General features: G+C 37.9%; 1 protein-coding gene across 1 annotated transcript in view; it reads right to left on the bottom strand.

Annotated features, from left to right (window-relative positions):
* Positions 1-17,757: 17,757 nt before the first annotated feature.
* The window catches only part of LOC139724356 (probable G-protein coupled receptor No18), a 3,354-nt gene continuing 2,921 nt past the window's right edge, over positions 17,758-18,190 (bottom strand). The window contains exon 2 of the mRNA XM_071635507.1: positions 17,758-18,190. This exon is cut by the window's right edge and continues 781 nt beyond it. Within this exon, the coding sequence (XP_071491608.1) occupies positions 17,758-18,190 (433 nt within the window).

Genomic DNA, 18,190 nt, shown 5'->3' on the forward strand with positions numbered 1-18,190 from the left:
AAAAAAGTTTTATATAAACTGTGATTTCACAAAACACATATTATATCAATGATTTATAATATCAGAACATGTACTTTTCGAAGGATATTTGTCACTGTTTTTCTTCGCTGTCACCTTCTGCGCCTTGAGTCAAGACTCCGGTCACAAATGATGCTTAGTGTTTCTACTTTTAAGGAGTTGCCCCCTATAACACTCAGTCCATTTGCACAAATTGAGGATTTCCCTCTGGCTATCATCAAGAAATTGGTTGATCCAGTGCAGAGGGCACCCACAAAAATCGCAAAATTGCAAACGCTGCGCACTGCCCAACCAGTGATTTTGGGAGCCCTGATAGTCTGCCGAGTAAAATATATAATATATATACACCAGGGCATAGTACCTTTGCTGAGTGAAATATTAAAAAAAAAAGAATATCGTGATGTCTTGCCTTGCTTTAGCACCTCAAAGATTATTTAAGAAAATGAAGTGACGCCAACTCTAGTATATCAGAATTTCATTGAAATGATATTCAATATACATTATTCTTTTTTTTAAACTTTCAGTTGCAGTGAGTATGTATTTCTAATGACTTCCAGATATAGTGATTAATGTAAAATTTATATTAATCACTATATCTGGAATGGTAACAAAATATACCTCTTGAACTATTTAATAGTTCATGAGGTATATTTTGTCACCATTGGATTTGCGAAGTGATAATTTCACTGCTAATATGTGTTATTAGAATACATCTGAATAGCATTTATTGTCATTGTTATTCCATATCCACTATCATCTATACTATTGTTATGATCAAGCTCGTCACAATTGTCATTGTATTATTAAGGTCATTAATGCAATACCTATTTCCACTTTGAGGCTTTTAGATAATTTGTGACAGCGCTGATCACTGGTTTCTTTGTATCCATGCCCCAGCGTAATTGTCGATACGTTTGATGTTGGCTAAACATTAAAAAAGAGAACCAGTTATACATAAACTGAACAATCAAAAAATACGGTACCATACTTGGAATGTCCTTTGCACATCACTCTGACTTCTACAAAGAGGAGAACAGGAACCTCGAGATGAGTTCAAAACCAAAACAACAACGATAAAAAAGAAATGACGTGTAGGGTAATTTACTCGGCAATCTACTTGTCACGAAACATCGCAGTATGATTTATCTCATTGGAACTGACGGACTATATTTTTTTCAAGACCAGCATGTTCATCTAAAGCACACTTGAGAATCGCATTGACATTGATATAAGTCCATGGGCATGACATATAGATTTACATCTCTCTCTCTCCCTCTCTCTCTTCCTCCCAATCTCTCCATTTGTCCTTCTCTCTTTCCCTCTCTCTCCCTCTCCTTTGCCCTCTTTCCTTTCTCTCTTTCTCTTGAACCTTTCTGTCTGTTCTCCTCTCCTTTCCTTTCTCGTTTTTCCTCGTTTTTTCTCGTCTTTTCTCGCCCTCCGAAACTCTCTATCTCCCCCTCTCGTTCTCTCAGATATCACAGTCTCTCATGTCGTAAGGAGTGTATCCAGGTAGATCATCAATCGTTGACACTGCTTTATGCTTAATTCTCCTATCAACACAGTCGAGATGAAGCTGAGGTATAATAGTTCGGAATCTTCCTTATATTTTTTTGGTGCAGTGAAAAGACAAGGTCTGTCAATCAAAACACTCAAACTTTGAAGGGTAGGAGAGAACAGGGCGGAATGTTTCTCGCCCCTCACAAGCTTGAGACTTCTCAGTCTAACTACGGACTTATGTTTCTCCTGAATTCTTAGGAAATCTGAATATAATGAGCAACTAATGCTTTGAAAGTCCTAAAAGAGGTTTATGAACCAGTTTGAATACGTGCGAGACTTAACATTAACGCTTATTGCATACGTTCGATATGCCAAGTCGTTTTCTCAATTTCTTTTTTGTGTGAGGATATGGGAACACACTGTATCTTAATGCCAATTCCTAAACGCCGTGCTCAGAGTATACTATTAACCGTATTTCATATCGGTGCATACCATTTTGCTGGTACATAAATAACTTCGAAGGTTTTATAAGGATTTATGCATGGGCCTACTTCCAGACAGATCTTTTGTGATAATCTACAATTCTGCTTAATTTTGGATTTTTGCTGTCGTCATCAATTAATCTATTGTCTAATATTGTTGTGAGGCATTAAAGTAGACAGGTGGAGAAAGACTTTATTGAAAGCTACAAGCATCATCCTGAAAGTAGTTGTTGTTTTGGTTTTGATATACGCCATTAAAACCAAAACAACAGCAACAACAACAATGTAGAGTATATGAATGAAAGATCCACCCTTGATCTCTATAGCCTTGTGCCCATTCAGTGAGGAAAACAGCGAACTTCTATACGCATCTGCCAATGTGTCACACCAAAAGCATATGGGTGACAAAATGAGGAATATAAAACGTAAGCAAACTGTTTAATGTCACGCAAAGTTGTCATATACTCGCTCATTGTAGTTTCCGCCATTTCCCTCTCTATCACACACACACACACACACACACACACACACACACACACACACACACACACACACACACACACACACACACACACACACACACACACACACACACACACACACACACATCAAATGAAGGATCTTGGCTCTAGTAAACTTTTACTGGACGTGACAAGGTCCCTTTATCAGGAGGAGGATGACGCCTTGTGCCCAGGGAGGTGAGAGCACACCTCCCCGGTGCACCTCTGCTCCTTACAGGGGGATAATGCGATTGGTTGGGTAAAAAAGGAGGATATGGGTGTGGCGATTTGCAAGACCTCCTTCGTTTCATTAACGACGAGATTTCTCATGTCAGGCATCCACAAGTGAGCCGCTTAACGAGAATAGCAAAAACTGTGATCCACCGTGTGTGGTGGCGATGTGCTGAAGCGAGCGATCATAGCCCCCAAATTACGACATCGGAGCCAATTTCATGGGCCGGTTGCTCTCGTAATTGAGATAGCATCTTGTCGAGCTCATGAGGGGGGCAACATCGTAATTGAAAATAGAAAGTCCTAGATGGGGGAGCCGTAGATATTGCTCGTAAAATTCCTGCGAGGGTTGTGGCGAAGTGTAGGGAGAGGAAAATACGGATACAAGAGGAAATATTATTATCAATTATTGCCAAACAACCAACGACATCGTGACATCCGTGTTATATTTTGTGTTGTTTTGTCAAAACAAAGTTTTCCTGTTGTTATTTTCTTGGTTTTTTTTTTCTGATAAAGTACCACAAGGATCAAATATCAATAGTACTTTTAGATCAATCGATGGTGAATATGAAATGTAGTTTTCATTTCACATTACCTTCTGTCATTTTACTAGTCGACGAGTTAATATCCCACAATAATTGTCAAGCCAATGCATGAATAAATGATACTACACCTTTCTAAAGGTGCAGAATATTACGAGACATCAGACCAACAGGCGAATTTAATCAGTATGACATGTATATATATATATATATATATATATATATATATATATATATATGCGTGTGTGTGTGTGTGCGTGTGTGTGTGTCTGTGTGCATTAATATATCTAAAAATCTCAAGAGGAACAAGAAGGACGAAAAGTGGTTTCGACATCGAATCAAAGCAGCTTTATTCACTGTGAGCTTCCATTAAATTTACGTATGTCTCAAAACTAGGACATTTTAAAGAAGAAAAAACAACAACACGAGGATAAAAGAAGTTGATAATATATTTCACTTGCATGCGAGGACTATGAAGTATCAGTCAAAATAGTTCACAAACAACATCTGGGAAGGTATGATTGGGGCTGAGAGGTTCGTAACGTGCAAAGGTGTGCCACGGATCAATGAGCAAAAAGGAAACAGTGTCTCTTTGAGAAAGCCAACCCAATTTAACGGCACTGCAGCGGCGGGCGATTGTTCAAAGCTTGTATGCGTCGGTAGCCCGATATGGCATTCGTGATTACCTGCCACCATTAATTTGCACCGACTGAGCTTAAATGCTCGAAAATTGTCTCATAAATCCCTGACCTTCATGGCTCACGGGCACGAAATATTTTTCCTTTCAATGTTCGCCATCAGTGTTATCTATCTCCAGCCGACACGGTCCGTCTCCTCCTGGGTGGCATGGTGATGACTTGCAGCATATCTCTCTCATAGATTTATAGAAGCCTAAACCCGCACGTCAAACATATAAGGTGGAATTGATTGAGGATATGCTACACAGTCTCCAAACATACCCCATGGCAAGACATTTCACCAACGTCTGCATGAGCATCCAGAAAAAGCATCTAGAAAGCATGCAGATGCTGAGAATACTTTGCTATAAAACTGTCAGTTCTGTCTTTGAAGTCTGTACCCTCACCATGGTATTACGGTTAGCTTGTAATGCAACTTGCAAGGTAATTAGTTTCTTCGTGAAGTAATGCTCTTTTTCCTCCCCAATCGGTAGCTTGGTTGTAAAGATACTCTTTGCATTGGAATACTCCCTTCTACCATTTTTGTTTCATTTTGATGATTTGCTGCATGTTCCTTATTTCTAATCTATGACATACTCTATAGTATCATTATTCCCCCCCCCCCCTCCTCCTCCTCCTCCTCCTCCTCCTCCTCCTCCTCCTCCTCCTCCTTCTTCTTCTTTGGCACATTACCTCAGCAACACCATCGTTATTCCAGTCAGGAATTTAGATCAATCAAATTTAAGAATGAAACTTGATTTTCGCATTCAAAACAAATTCAAGCGCTCTGCTGGGAGAGTATGGAAAAAGAGTCATAGACGCACACAGTTAAAATCTCCTGGGATGATCGCACTATCTCACAAAAACTCAGAAATATCCGAAAAATTATAAAGAAGAAAGGATCAAAATTGCATTTTTTAGTCAAGCCGCCAACATTTTATAACAACAATCCCTTCCCCTCATCTTCAAGTCCTGACGAGTTGTTTGTGTTGACATCACAATATTGTGGTGGTGCTTGATTATAACATATTTTGCAAAACAGAAAGAAGAACTGTACAGTTGATTTAAAAACAATTCATTTTACCCAAAAAAAGCAGAGTTCAGAGACTTTCATTTTAAGCATAGGTTTTGGGTCTTTATTTTCATCCACCATATCGCTATCTTCCCAGAGGCTTCATGCTCCGCTGCCGAATATCTTCCTTAATCATGAAACCAGTCTGGCGGACAGAAATTCCAGAAGGCGAGCTATCCATTTCAGTACTTGAATGTCATTACCACGCACTGGTCCGCCATTGAGGTCTTATGGAGAAATGGGAGTCGATCCACTTGGAATCCGCCGGGAAACTCTAACTCTGCAAGACTTGAAGAAAAACACACATATCTCTCCTTCTCTTACTCTCGATTTTTTCCCTCTTTCTTTCTTTCTGCCTCTTCCTCTCTATTTTGCATTCTATGTGTCCAGCAATCCATGTTTATGTATGTATATGTGTGTGTGTGTGTGCGTGTGTGTGTGTGTGTGTGTGTGTGTGTGTGTGTGTGTGTGTGTGTGTGTGTGTATGTGTGTGTGTGCATTTGTTTGTTTTTATATCCAGTCACACAGTATACGCAATACCTACGTCAAGTCTATATCGCTCGTAATATTTGACAATGATTATATTCTAGCCAGTAAACCTATGGCCTAGTATTCAAAAATTTTTGTTTTTCATTTTGCTAACATGAACGTAAAACAGTCTGCGTCTAGGTGTCATGGATGACATTCATAATTATGTACGTTTGTTCTGTACGCACGGGTATACCTGTATGTTTTTGTGTTTGGTAGCATTTGTATAATGTATAAGTGTTTACTTTCATTTGTGAAAGCATCGTGCTTATTTGGCTTTTCAGATAATATAGATTTAATTATATATATATATATATATATATATATATATATATATATATATATATATAGAGAGAGAGAGAGAGAGAGAGAGAGAGAGAGAGAGAGAGAGAGAGAGAGAGCTAAGAGAGCTAAGAGGCGGTATGCATTTATTTCCCCCTTTTCTCAGTCATATTACAACCATAAGAGAAAGCATGATTGGAAAGTTCGTGATTTATTTCTCAAATCATGCTCAAGCTATCATCTCGGGTAGCATGTAGAGGTTAAAGTAAATTATAAAGGATGAATAAAATGATAGATCACTGCATTAATCATCAAACCAAGGGGCCAAATCTTTACTAGGGTGCATGGGAGAGCGCAGAGAGGAAAAGAAGACGAGAGATACAGGTGACATATGATATCAATTTCGCATTTCGAAAAGCAATTAGTCCTTCTCGATTTTCCAAATATTTCATTTTTCATTCATTTTTTTCTATAAATATACAATCGCTTTCCCGAACTGTACAAGATATTGTTTATTTTGACATAGGAATGAGACATCTGTAGTGTGACATATTGCTGTGATGTTGGACATGGGTAACACTGATTCCATGCTTCCGAACCTAAGGCAGTACATTTTTTTTTCCACCGCCGTATTTTATTTCCAATGGATAATATACGCCAAGACCAAAATGATCAAACTTTTTTTTTAAAATGCAGTCTATAATCCCTATCCAGGGACATCATATAAGTACTTTTCACTTCTCAACATTAAAGGGGAACTGATATAATACTGAAACGTTATAATATTACTTACTTCTTCCTATGACAAATCTAAATGATACTTTGATATAATATTTACATTACATACTCTTGAATGATTATGTCTACGTATAGCAACAGACTCTGCTTGGTGAAGTACAATTAGGGAACTCAATATACCCGTTCTGAATAGATAGGTCCTATTGGTAATATTAAACACCAAGATATTTTTACCAGGTCATGTACATAAAAAAGACCTGTGTATTAAAAACAGAGAATAACATGAATGGTATAACTGCTTTGTTCTGTTGTCTTGTGATCAGTGTTTAAGGGTATCATGTGTCCCCAGTTTTGAAGGTGCAAATTATCTGGATTTCTTTTCGGAAATATAATAATATGATAACATTACACTGCAAAAAGTCCGGTGTTAAATTTCCGGTTCTCATTTATGGTGTTAGATTAACACCTCCGGGTGTCATTTCAAAATTTTAAATTGTTTTTTTTTAATAGTTTATTAGTTACTGCACTTCTTGTTAATTTTGAACTTCAACAAGACGATAAAGAATTTTCCGATAAAGTACTTGATTTTTGAAAAAAAATGTGTAAACACATTTACACCACAGTAACACCAGTTGGTGTGGTCCCCTATTGAAGCTGGAGGGTGTTATACCATTGAAGTTAACACCACCAATATCAAATCAACACCATGCGGTGTCATTATTAAATTAACACTAGCGCAGTGTCAAAAATATCACCAGCCACAGTGTCAAATTAACACCACGAAGTGCCAGGCGAACACTTTTTAACACCGTCACAATACATTTTCAACACCTGTGGGTGTGATCCCCTATTGAAGTTTGATCAGTGTTAGATTTAACACCCATGGTGTTAAATCTAACACAGATGTTTTACAGTGTATGGTCATATTTACTCAGATTAGACTGTTCAGTGATACCATGGCTTGTCTAGAGGGTCCTGCCATTATTATTACCCCTCAGTTGCCAGACACCCATTTTTCTCTTCACTATAGAGGTTATACCTATATTTCAAAAGACAGAACAAAATGTATTGAAATCTTCACAAATTAAGCCTTTAGCACGTTTAGGCTCATTTAACAATCCTAGTATTAAGGTCAACGTGTAGAATATTTTGTATTGGTATGTCGTTACTGGAGACAGATCTAACTATATATACTTCAAACACCCTGTTGCACTCTTTGCTCTATCTTCATCAAGCGCCGGAAGATGTGCCCTATCTATAGCCTTGGTGTTAGTCTGTAAACTTTGTGTTACTGAAACTGAAAAAAAAAAGCCAATAAGCATCTGGAAATATTAATGACAAAAGACTGAACAAGGTAGGTATAAACTTCATCATCGAAATGAAATTCTTGCACGAAGATCTAAATTGTTCAAATCTATTTACATGTACAGACGAAGTTCACTCTCCCAATGAACTTTGCGAACGCACAAGCTACAAAGTTAAGCTAACTGCAGAATACTACCATGGCACTGACATCTTGTGACAAATGGAATCCAAATCACGACCTCCCTCCCTATATTGCATTCATTGAGACGTTCTAGATGTACAACTTTTTTATTTTCAAATATGTTTACCACACTTTCGTAACCCACTTTTGACAAATGAAGCCTGATGGAACGAACCGAGATGTTCCGTCATGCACGCTGGAAAGTCACGAACTTGCGATTAGTTCGGACGCAGACACGCCAGCTCGGAGCGAGATGGGAGGATTATTTCTCAAGGCCAAAACTTTCGACAGCACATTACAGGCGTTTTCAACGTCATGCCTACGTACTTGTCACAGTGATGTTTGGAAGGTCGTATCTTGATGGAGGCGTAATAACACGGACTTCTAGAGATGCGCCCCAGTATATTCAAATTGATCGCATTGTTATTTGTACTTAATGTATATTGTTTGCTTGAAATAACTGTCACTGAACTGATCTAACCTCTCTCGTTCTAGAGCGACGTATTTCTTGCGCTCTACTAATCAGTTACTCGGTGATGCCGATCTCTCTCCGTTTATTTGGCTCTGTGTTTTCATTCCTTCTCGCAAATCATGTAAACCACTGTTATGATTACGTATCTGTTAAATCTCACCCGAGTTTATTTCTCTGCACTTCATAAAACATTCATTCACTGTACTTTTATTTTCAGATGCACTATGCAATAACAGACTCTAATTGAGTTCTCGTTATCTTATGAACAAAATTCAACAAGACGTCCCATCCTCAAAAAGCTGAAGCAGGAAAGTACAATTAAGGAGATAACAGAGAGGAAATGAATACAGAAACCGAAAAGAAAATATGGTGTTAAAAGGGAATGCCTGCCTGTTTTCATACCTGTCATCTCTCGGCTTGCAGAAACATCGAGCGGCAGCAAGTATTTGACTTTTTTGGCCGTAGCTGGCGCTAGCCTATATCTTGTGGCATACTGCTCTGTCCCCACCATGACCAATGGGCTCCGTTGCTATCTCAAGTTCCCGCTTTGCTTGAAGTTTTATCGAATAGATTACATGTATTTGAATAGAACATTTATAAACGGTATCTGTTGATTGCAGGTATATAACTGGCTGAATAATGATTTACAGCAACTATAGCCTCTACTGAACAAAATATTCGAGAAACTATTCTCGTTGATAATCATGTTGCAACGATATATCTAGGAATGTCATTCGTTCTTGAGCCTTGTTTATGATTATTTTATTTCTGTATAAGAAATTAAAAGAAAGATCTGCATAAAATATTGCGTATATTGCGAATAATGCGTCTTTATGTTATCTTAAAGTTCCATTCCCACGATTAAATGCAGTTAAGAGTTTCATTCTATGACCTAATAAACTCTGACATTCGAAATGGACCCTTTTAATTAATTGATCTATACCCCCTCTTACTGTTATACGGTATACGGTACAAGAGTCGGGTTTATAGCACCCACTGGGACAGGGCAAAATGAAATGAAGGTCTTATCTGCGATTATGGAAATTGTACCAGGATTGAGGTACAGCTCATAAACCTAATGACGCTGACCCAATTTTTTTTTCTCTTTCTCATCTTCCCTCAATGTCGCCATAGTGAGGAATCCCCGTATGTCTCCTCTGTTTATTTCTAATGTATCTCTGTCGCAGTGCTGCTCATGTCGATTTCAAACTATATCCGTCAATGATATTTATGAGCTCATGTTCGTCCTCTGCGGTATGTCCCCTTGACTATATACCGAGTGTGCTCCGGGTTGGAAGTCGTGGTGCATGTTTGAGCAATGCTGCAGCATAATGTCAATGAGAGTCAATGGAGGAAGCTCCATACTAATACCCACATCAAGTCCACCCATCTTAGCCCAAATTATAGAGATTTAAACATCGACTTTGAATCTCGGTTATATTAAGAGTCAAATCTCACCATGCGAGATGATTTACTTGAAGTAAAACACCACTGTTCATGTTTATATCTGCATTGATAAAAGAGTAAGATAATACAAGGTTAGCGGTAATAAAACATATTTTAGAATGTCAAGATATTTCACTTAACAGTCATTGGGTCATATTTATCTATATTAGAAGAGGTGATACAACATTCCATCGATTTACAATAATTTGCATGTTTTATTAATCATATGACTCTGGTCAATATTCAACTACTAAATCCGCCTTGAATGCCATCATTGCTGCATTATTGCAACTCCATTATTGATCTCAAGAACGGGAATTCAATAAAGATTAGTTTTCAAAACAAAGAGGACCTGTTCCAGATAGCAAGATTCTCAGTCTGAAATATTGATGGTTTCTTACAAGGGAAGACATATAGAAGAAAGGTAAACACGCCGAAACGTAAATTCAGTTCGCTGTGTCTGACCATAATAATCACGTGAATATATTCATGTTTTCTCTATAAAAAAAATACAAGGTAGGCACATTCAGTTTGTTAACTGCTTTACAATGGCGCCCTGTCTATACACAAAATTTAAAATTACAATACATTTATAGTAACATGATTCACACAATTACAGATCAATGGCAGAAACAAAAAAAAAAACCTTAACTATATTTCTGTTACGTATAATACTAAATATATCAAAGGTTATACGGCCTTAGCAATTTGGAAAAGGGGGAGTATATAACCATAAATGAGGCTAGTGTTACCAACGCTGGTTTGAGACGAAGCTTAGCGGCCTTATGACACTCACTTCCTGTCCTTGTGTCCATGATAAGCTTCATTTCAGCTGACTTTACTGTTGGAGGCACAACAACATGTCAGGCAAGAAAGATTTTGAGGGATGGAGTTCACAGAGAGTTCGCCATGAATAAAAAAAAACCAAGAAAAATCAAGTAATTTCTGAATGTGGGATCCGAAGTCTCATAAATTTACATCAGGAGAAGTTAACAAGTGATGGATATCAGGGAACCTGTAATGTTTGCAGGGTGGGAAGTTCCAGCAGAGAGCGAAAGTGTCATGCAGCCTCCGACACGCGTTATGGTCAGAGAAACATGGTGTCCCGGCGCCAAAATGGCGCTCTGAAGAAATCATGGGTATTATGGGATCAAGTTGAGTATCCATTGGCAAGTTGCAACATCATCTACACGGCACATTTTTTTTCTTCAAATTCTTGGCTATAAAGTATTCAAATCCTACGGAAGTAACCCTTATCTGGGAGAAACCATATAGGTCGTGGAGGGTACTGGAGGAAGGAGGGGAAGGGAAGGAATAACCCGGAACAGACATTGGTGTGTTTTTTTTTTTTCTGGTCTAGTTTTAGAGGGAATGTACTTCTATTTTACGACGACTGGAAGAAGGGTTCAGCACTAAAATGAAATAGCTGTAAATCATATTCAACATGTTATTATAACAAAAATGTCTTATGTTTCTCTGCCTCTGCCACTGCCTATCAGAATGTAGGAAGTCACTGTTTGACACGTTTTCAATCTTCTGTCATCATATTTAACCAAGGGAGGACATTAGGAATGTTCTACGCTGAAGCAGCTCTTCAATTCATTTTATTTCATTTATTTCATGTTCAAGAGTGGTGAGTTGGCTCAGTCGGTATAGCGCGTCTGCCTTCAGATCCAAAGGACCCGGTTTCGATTCCTCCAGGGAGGTGAGCACCTCCCTGATTCCTGAGTCTCACTGAGCAATGTTGTGTGTAAGCATACCGTCCTCTTTAGCAAGAGGCAAAACACTCTGTCCCTCGGATAGGACATAAAATGGAGGTCCCGCGTGTGAGAAAGAGTCACAACTCATGCACGGAAAAGATCCCGCTTCATATATTTTATTCTTCACAAAGAGCAGGGTGTTTAACCCGGTGAAGTGGTCCCGCCTCACATCCAACTGGACCCTGTGAAGACCAGCTAGTGTAGCTGAATGTGGGCTATCCAGCCATCTTCTCAGATGGAAAATGAAACAAACAAACAAACAAACAAACAAACAAACAGACTCTTCTATTTGGTCTTATGATATAATGTATATCCTTTTACATTCTATCTATAATCATGTCTATTGACAGTAAAAAGCATGGTCTGAAACAATGATATGGAATCCATGAGCCTCTCTCCCTTAAAAGTTGTAATCGCTATGTCATAAACAATGAATTATTGGTCGAAAAATTGAAGCGAAATTTGTTACGTCGTTGAAAAATCAAATAAAATCCCAAGTGAGTAAAGATTTGCATGTGGATTAGCGTGAAATTTGGAAAAAGATGGCATTATCCCCACGCCTAATTTGTACGGTAAACCAATTTATTGCTTTGTCGTGAAAACAGGAAACCCTGTGAGATTGTATAACTCTATAACTTTGGTCGAATTGTTCGATTGATGCTTTCATTATTTGATAAGGTCTCATTGAAAATCGACATAGAGACAGGTATCCGCCATATCTAGGGAAGGTAGAACTTTGACCGATGTCAGAATAGGGTGGAGTTTACTTAAACTTTTTCTTATTGGCGCAATCATAAACTTCCATCCTCTGCAGGGAAATATAGACAATATATGCGTTTCCTCTCCACCTTACAATATGTATATATGTTTTGAAAAAAGAAAAAGAGATGAGTTATAAGCATTGCTTCTGTCACTATCCCATGGATCAAGCTGTGACATCAGGTCACGTGATCATTATCAGCACCAGATCTGGGACTACGTTCGAAAATTGGCATACCCCTTGTCTGCTCAAACTACTTCCAAAATGCATCATTGGTAAAATCTCCATACTCATCAGCCTAATACAATAGCCCCGTAAAGTTTATAATATTTTGAGACGTTGATAGGAGGTATATTATGTAATTACCTCCTTATTTGCGATGGACCACTTAGCAGGAAAATGCGGTGCTTCACTTTAATATCGAAAACTGAAATTAGATTTAGTTGTTAGTGAAATATTAACATCTCTGATTTCCCTAATGATCCAGATCTTCCGAGGAATTCACATCCTCGAGACGGACATGATCATATTTCTGATATTGTCCATCCAGATATCTCATGTAGACGCTTCCTGCAGAAAGGGAGTTTTCTTTTAATGCACGATATTTACTTTGAAGCATATTTTGTTACGCGGAAAGGGATCTATAGAGAGGAAATGAGTTGGGTCAATGAACTCTCTTATAACTGACTAAGAAAGAAGAGTTCCGTTCCAGAAAATAGCTTTGGAGAGGGAGGTGCGACCCTTTTAATGGATCTACTCGGTAAGAGAATAATTTGAGTGATACCGTATAGTATTATTTTCCCTCCTGATTGGATATTGGAGATGAGTTGAGGACTGACTTGAAGTCATTGCTATTTTGTTATTTTCTTGGTTTTTTTTTTCAGATGAAATACACAAGCAAGGCAACAAAGATGTCAAGGATACAAATGAAATTCAAAACTCTAGCTTTCAGCGTGAAACGAAATACAGCAAAGCAAAGTATATTCTACTCAATATTTTGTACGATGATAACAATGTTAAAAAGGTTTTGCAATTTGACAGTTTGTAAAGCTTAGATGTGGACATTTAAGTAGTTTAGTTAAGTTTAGTTTAGTTTAGAACGGACATTTGTGGGTACATTTTTCCAAAGTAAAGCTGAAGGCAGTGATAACCTAAATAAGCGAAATTAAGAGAGGTTTTCGCTTAAAATGGGCAAAGTAACTAATGAAAATGAATATTGTGTTAAAAATAACAAATTATCATAAATCAAACAGCGGGGCAAGTTAACGAGAGCGTTCAAAGAGACAACTTGATGATGGGAGTTGATCAAATAAAAAATGTAACCTAAACAAAGATGAATTTAATATTTTTGTCTAGTTACAGTAGGTATGGCATGAACTTTGACCAAAAATATCAAAAAGAGCGAAAAGAACCTTACTTTTCTCTTCTATGATCACTGATGATCCCTTGGTCGGTCGCTCTCTCAAGAAGTCATGTCTTGTATCAATTTTATTACTGCGATTGAGGACATCACTGCGTTTATCGAATAATCATGGAGTGATAACATAATTTTACTCCCCTAAAGTTGAAATTTCACAGACCGAACTAAACAATAATTGGTGATGAGAGATTCGGCATTATTGCTTCCAACTACAGTGTACTTCACACTATCCTGCAATATAGAAACAGGCGGTGTCACTATTAAACCGCACTAACACAGGTAATCATTTTTTTTTTCATGATGGTGGATAACAAGTTGCTTAAAGGTAGGGGATACCTTTTACAGACCTCCCAAAATGCAGCAAAACATTAGATATGAACCTCAGGAGACTTGTTTAGGCCACTGCTGAGAAATTTGGAAGTCAACAGTTATCTACATTTTGAATAATGCACAAAACTCAACTACTCAGTAGTTCTGTGTGTCAGCCACACTTAAGCCTTTTTGTTGCAGTCTTCTGTATTTTTTTAAATCTATAAACACAAATCTAAAATTATAACAGCTGATGTAATAACATATAGAGTGTGTGGCAAGAATGTATATAGAAATGTTTGTAAGTTTTGATGAACTTTCTTCACAAAATATACATGATGGACACACATGCAGTGCATGGGTCTGCAAAGGTAGCCTAGTAATGTACTGGAATTTACGGTGAGCCCCGAAAAAAATTCAATTCAAAATCTAACGGTCAATAAAAATGTACTAAATGTTACCTTCCACTTTCAATACTTTATGGGAGTTTCTAAAATGATACTCTCTTCAACATACCACTGTACTTATACAACTCTTCATTTAAGGCATGCAAATGGGATTCCCTACCTTTAAGGCGCAAACGAATACTTGGCATTGTCCTTATATTTACTGTTTGAATGGCTATTGATGCTGTCATTTTCTCTTTAGACCGCCCTTACAATCATTATTATCATACTCAGTATTTTTACGATCAAATATATCATTTTCATTCCTTTTGTTAGTAATATTATGATTTACATGATCATTGTTATTGTAAGTAGTAGTAGTAGTAGTAGTAGTAGTACTAGTAGTGTAGTAAGTAGTATAATAGTAGTTGTAGTAGTAGTAGTAGTAGTAGTAGTAGTAGTAGTAGTAGTAGTAGTAGTAGTAGTAGTAGTAGTAGTAGTAGTATAGTAATAGTAGTACTAGTAGTCGTAACAGTAGTATATTATAATAATAGTGCAATTGATTTCGCATACTATGTCAATTATATCAATACAGTCGTAATGCACAACATTTTCCCTTGCCTTCCCAACAATCCCAAGCCATCAAAATTTATAAGGTATATGGTAAGATTGATGGCAGACAAGACGCAGAGCGAAGACAGTTCAATGGACAAACTCAAAATTGTCAGACAGTGAATGATGCAAGGCGCCATCTAGCGGTATCATGATCATGACACATGGCTTTGTATAAACTATAGTCGGACGACTGGGCTCTGCTGCTACTTACTACAACAAAGGGAGCACGTTCACTGCTCTGCTCATTTCTTCGCCATCAGTTAAAACAAGAGATCCCTGATATAAAACAAGAAATGTTGTAAGAGATGACTTCTTTCTCCAACCAGATAAAAGTTAAGTTGCAAACAAATAGTCACTAAGGCATCATACGGTAGTTACACAAGAGAGCACCTGAATTCCCTGACGGTATCAAGAATGGAGTGCATTCAAATTACATCCGCTTTAAGCAGAAGTTCAAATACAAGTTAATTGCGCGTGCGCTTATTGCGCTCCCTCTACCACTAGAGCTAGGGGTAATGGCCTTTATGTGTTGGTCGTCCACCGGAGGACTCCTCTTCGTGAATTACGTCAGCATATTTTTAATTTTCCGCAGATGAACAAAGCGAGACGAACTCTCCAATTAGCGCATGTCTGCTGAAGACGTAAGGACGTTACCGAGAATTTGACTGACGCCTTTGATGGCATGGGATGGCATACAGGAAACAACTTTCATCCTTGGTCACATCAGTGTTGCAAACTCTGCGAGTTTTTTACAGACATAATGACCCCCTCCTTCTTTAGAATTACATAGTGCCACCCGATGATTCAATCGAAATTCAAGTGTTTGTTTCGTACTTTGATATTTATTGATTGTTTCGTTGTTGTTGTTTTTTTATAATGGTCTGAAATTCATTTGCGAGCGTCAGTCAGTACACTAGACTATCGACAGCACTGGTACACAAAGTTGCCTGTTTGTTTGCTTGTTAATTTGTCTGATTGTTGGTTTTCCATTTTCATAGTTTCTCTCGAAAAGCGAAGTAGCATTGATTCAGCATAATCTCAGAGAACAATCTACTCATCTGACGAACATCAATGGAGACAATTCAGTTTAAATTGGTCTTTGTTTTGCTCATCGTCTTTAATGCCTACTAAAATGATTTATGTGACAAAATGTGGAGGTGGGAATGGGACTACTATAAACAAAATACTTCAAAGAGATATCAAAAGGTAAAAATAACAACAATGCTATTCCCTAGGAGGCATGAGAGTCACTATACTGCCAATACAACCATTCACTGCAAAATAATTTGCATTTTGATGCGAATGATACGAATAACGATGCGAATGATTCTCATCGTTTTCCCCGCATAATGATATGCCCAGTGACTTCAGGTTATGATGAAATATCAAGTTCATTCCCATGAGGACCACTTCCACTGAACTACTAGATTTGCAAATACTATAGGAGAAGGAGACACATCCCTGGCAAAATAACAACTTTCGGAGTTAAACTAACAGGGTGAAAACCAAGAACGGGAAGAGATACATTGCATATAATATTGATGATTATACGAACAGATTTCTTCAAGAAATGATATTTAGACGTCTAAATCAAACCAATTATCAGTTTCATATGTCAGTGGTGATTTGATAAAAGGTATGTCTTGGAGTAGAGATCCTCACTGAAATGGGGAATAACCCCCCCCCCCCCCAAAAAAAAAAAAATCAAATCACATAAAATCTTCATATCTTCAATCTTCAATAATTGGACACAATCATGTTCATCTGCAGGTCAAAGGTGAAATGGCACGTAATGGAGGAACGGTACGTTTTAAACTTTCAATATGTTTGCAAACTTGATCAATAACATTCTACACAACTCCAGAGGGGAAAACACATTACAGCAGATAACATAACTAATAAATTAACGTATTAGTGTTGAATTATATTACAAACTTATTATTTCATCGTGGATATAAGGACTTGATTATCCGATTCCCACTGAAAGACTTTCATACTATACGATGGGTGATACATTAGAGACTCCACATTAGGAACAGTGATCCTTTAATATCTTTTGAATGTTACGTTTACGGAGAGAGGCAACAATTAATCTGTACCAACATGGGTAGATGAGAAAGCCTCACTTTTACATATTTTGTCAAATGTTGGATGTCATAACATCTTGGAAATCGTTGCCGAGTCCGTACGGCAAAGTTATGAAATGGATAAAGGTAACCGGGAGCGATTGATTTGTACACCACTATTATTTTATTTCATTATTAGTTTCTGCTACTTTTTATGAACAAAATTTTATGAAGAAATACATACATGAAATAATTATAATTATACTTTTTTATTCCGTGATACAATTTTTTAATGACATAATGCAGGCTTATTACAATTACTGAGAAATACAAATTGTGTTTCCAATGACAGAATGCTTGATGGGGTTGCAAGGAATAACACAAAAAGCAGTTGGTGGGCATGATTTTGTTCACTATGTTTGAAGTAGTCTTCACATCCATGACATCTCGACACTTGTAATGATAAATTTTTAGGATGATCGGCACCTGAAGAGTTTGATGAACACATTGCGGAAATCTTTGTTGAAGAGGGTATAGATGATGGGATTCAAGGCGCTGTTGAGGTAACCCACCCAGGAGACGATGTTGAAGGCATGAGATGACATGTGACAGGTTGGACACAGCGAAAGCGTGACGTTCATGACGAAGAAAGGCAACCAGCAGGCAACGAAAACGCTGACGATGACCGCGATTGTGCGCGCAGCCTTCCGTTCACGAGCAGCTGAAATTTTTAGCGACTGCGCCTTGCTCAACACGCCTTCACCCGCTCCCGACGTCGAGGCGGCCTCCGCATTCTGGGCTGCTACGGTGAACAGATTTGCGCGGGATATTGTCGATCTAAGTCGCTGTAGAGTCGTCTGCCGTTTTAACTCAGGCTTGCTTTCGTCGGATCTGTCCTCCATG

This window comes from Diadema antillarum, unplaced genomic scaffold, assembly GCF_040938485.1.
Source record: "Diadema antillarum isolate AM-2024a unplaced genomic scaffold, OU_Dant_1.0 scf00000211, whole genome shotgun sequence".
Classification (NCBI taxonomy): domain Eukaryota; kingdom Metazoa; phylum Echinodermata; class Echinoidea; order Diadematoida; family Diadematidae; genus Diadema; species Diadema antillarum.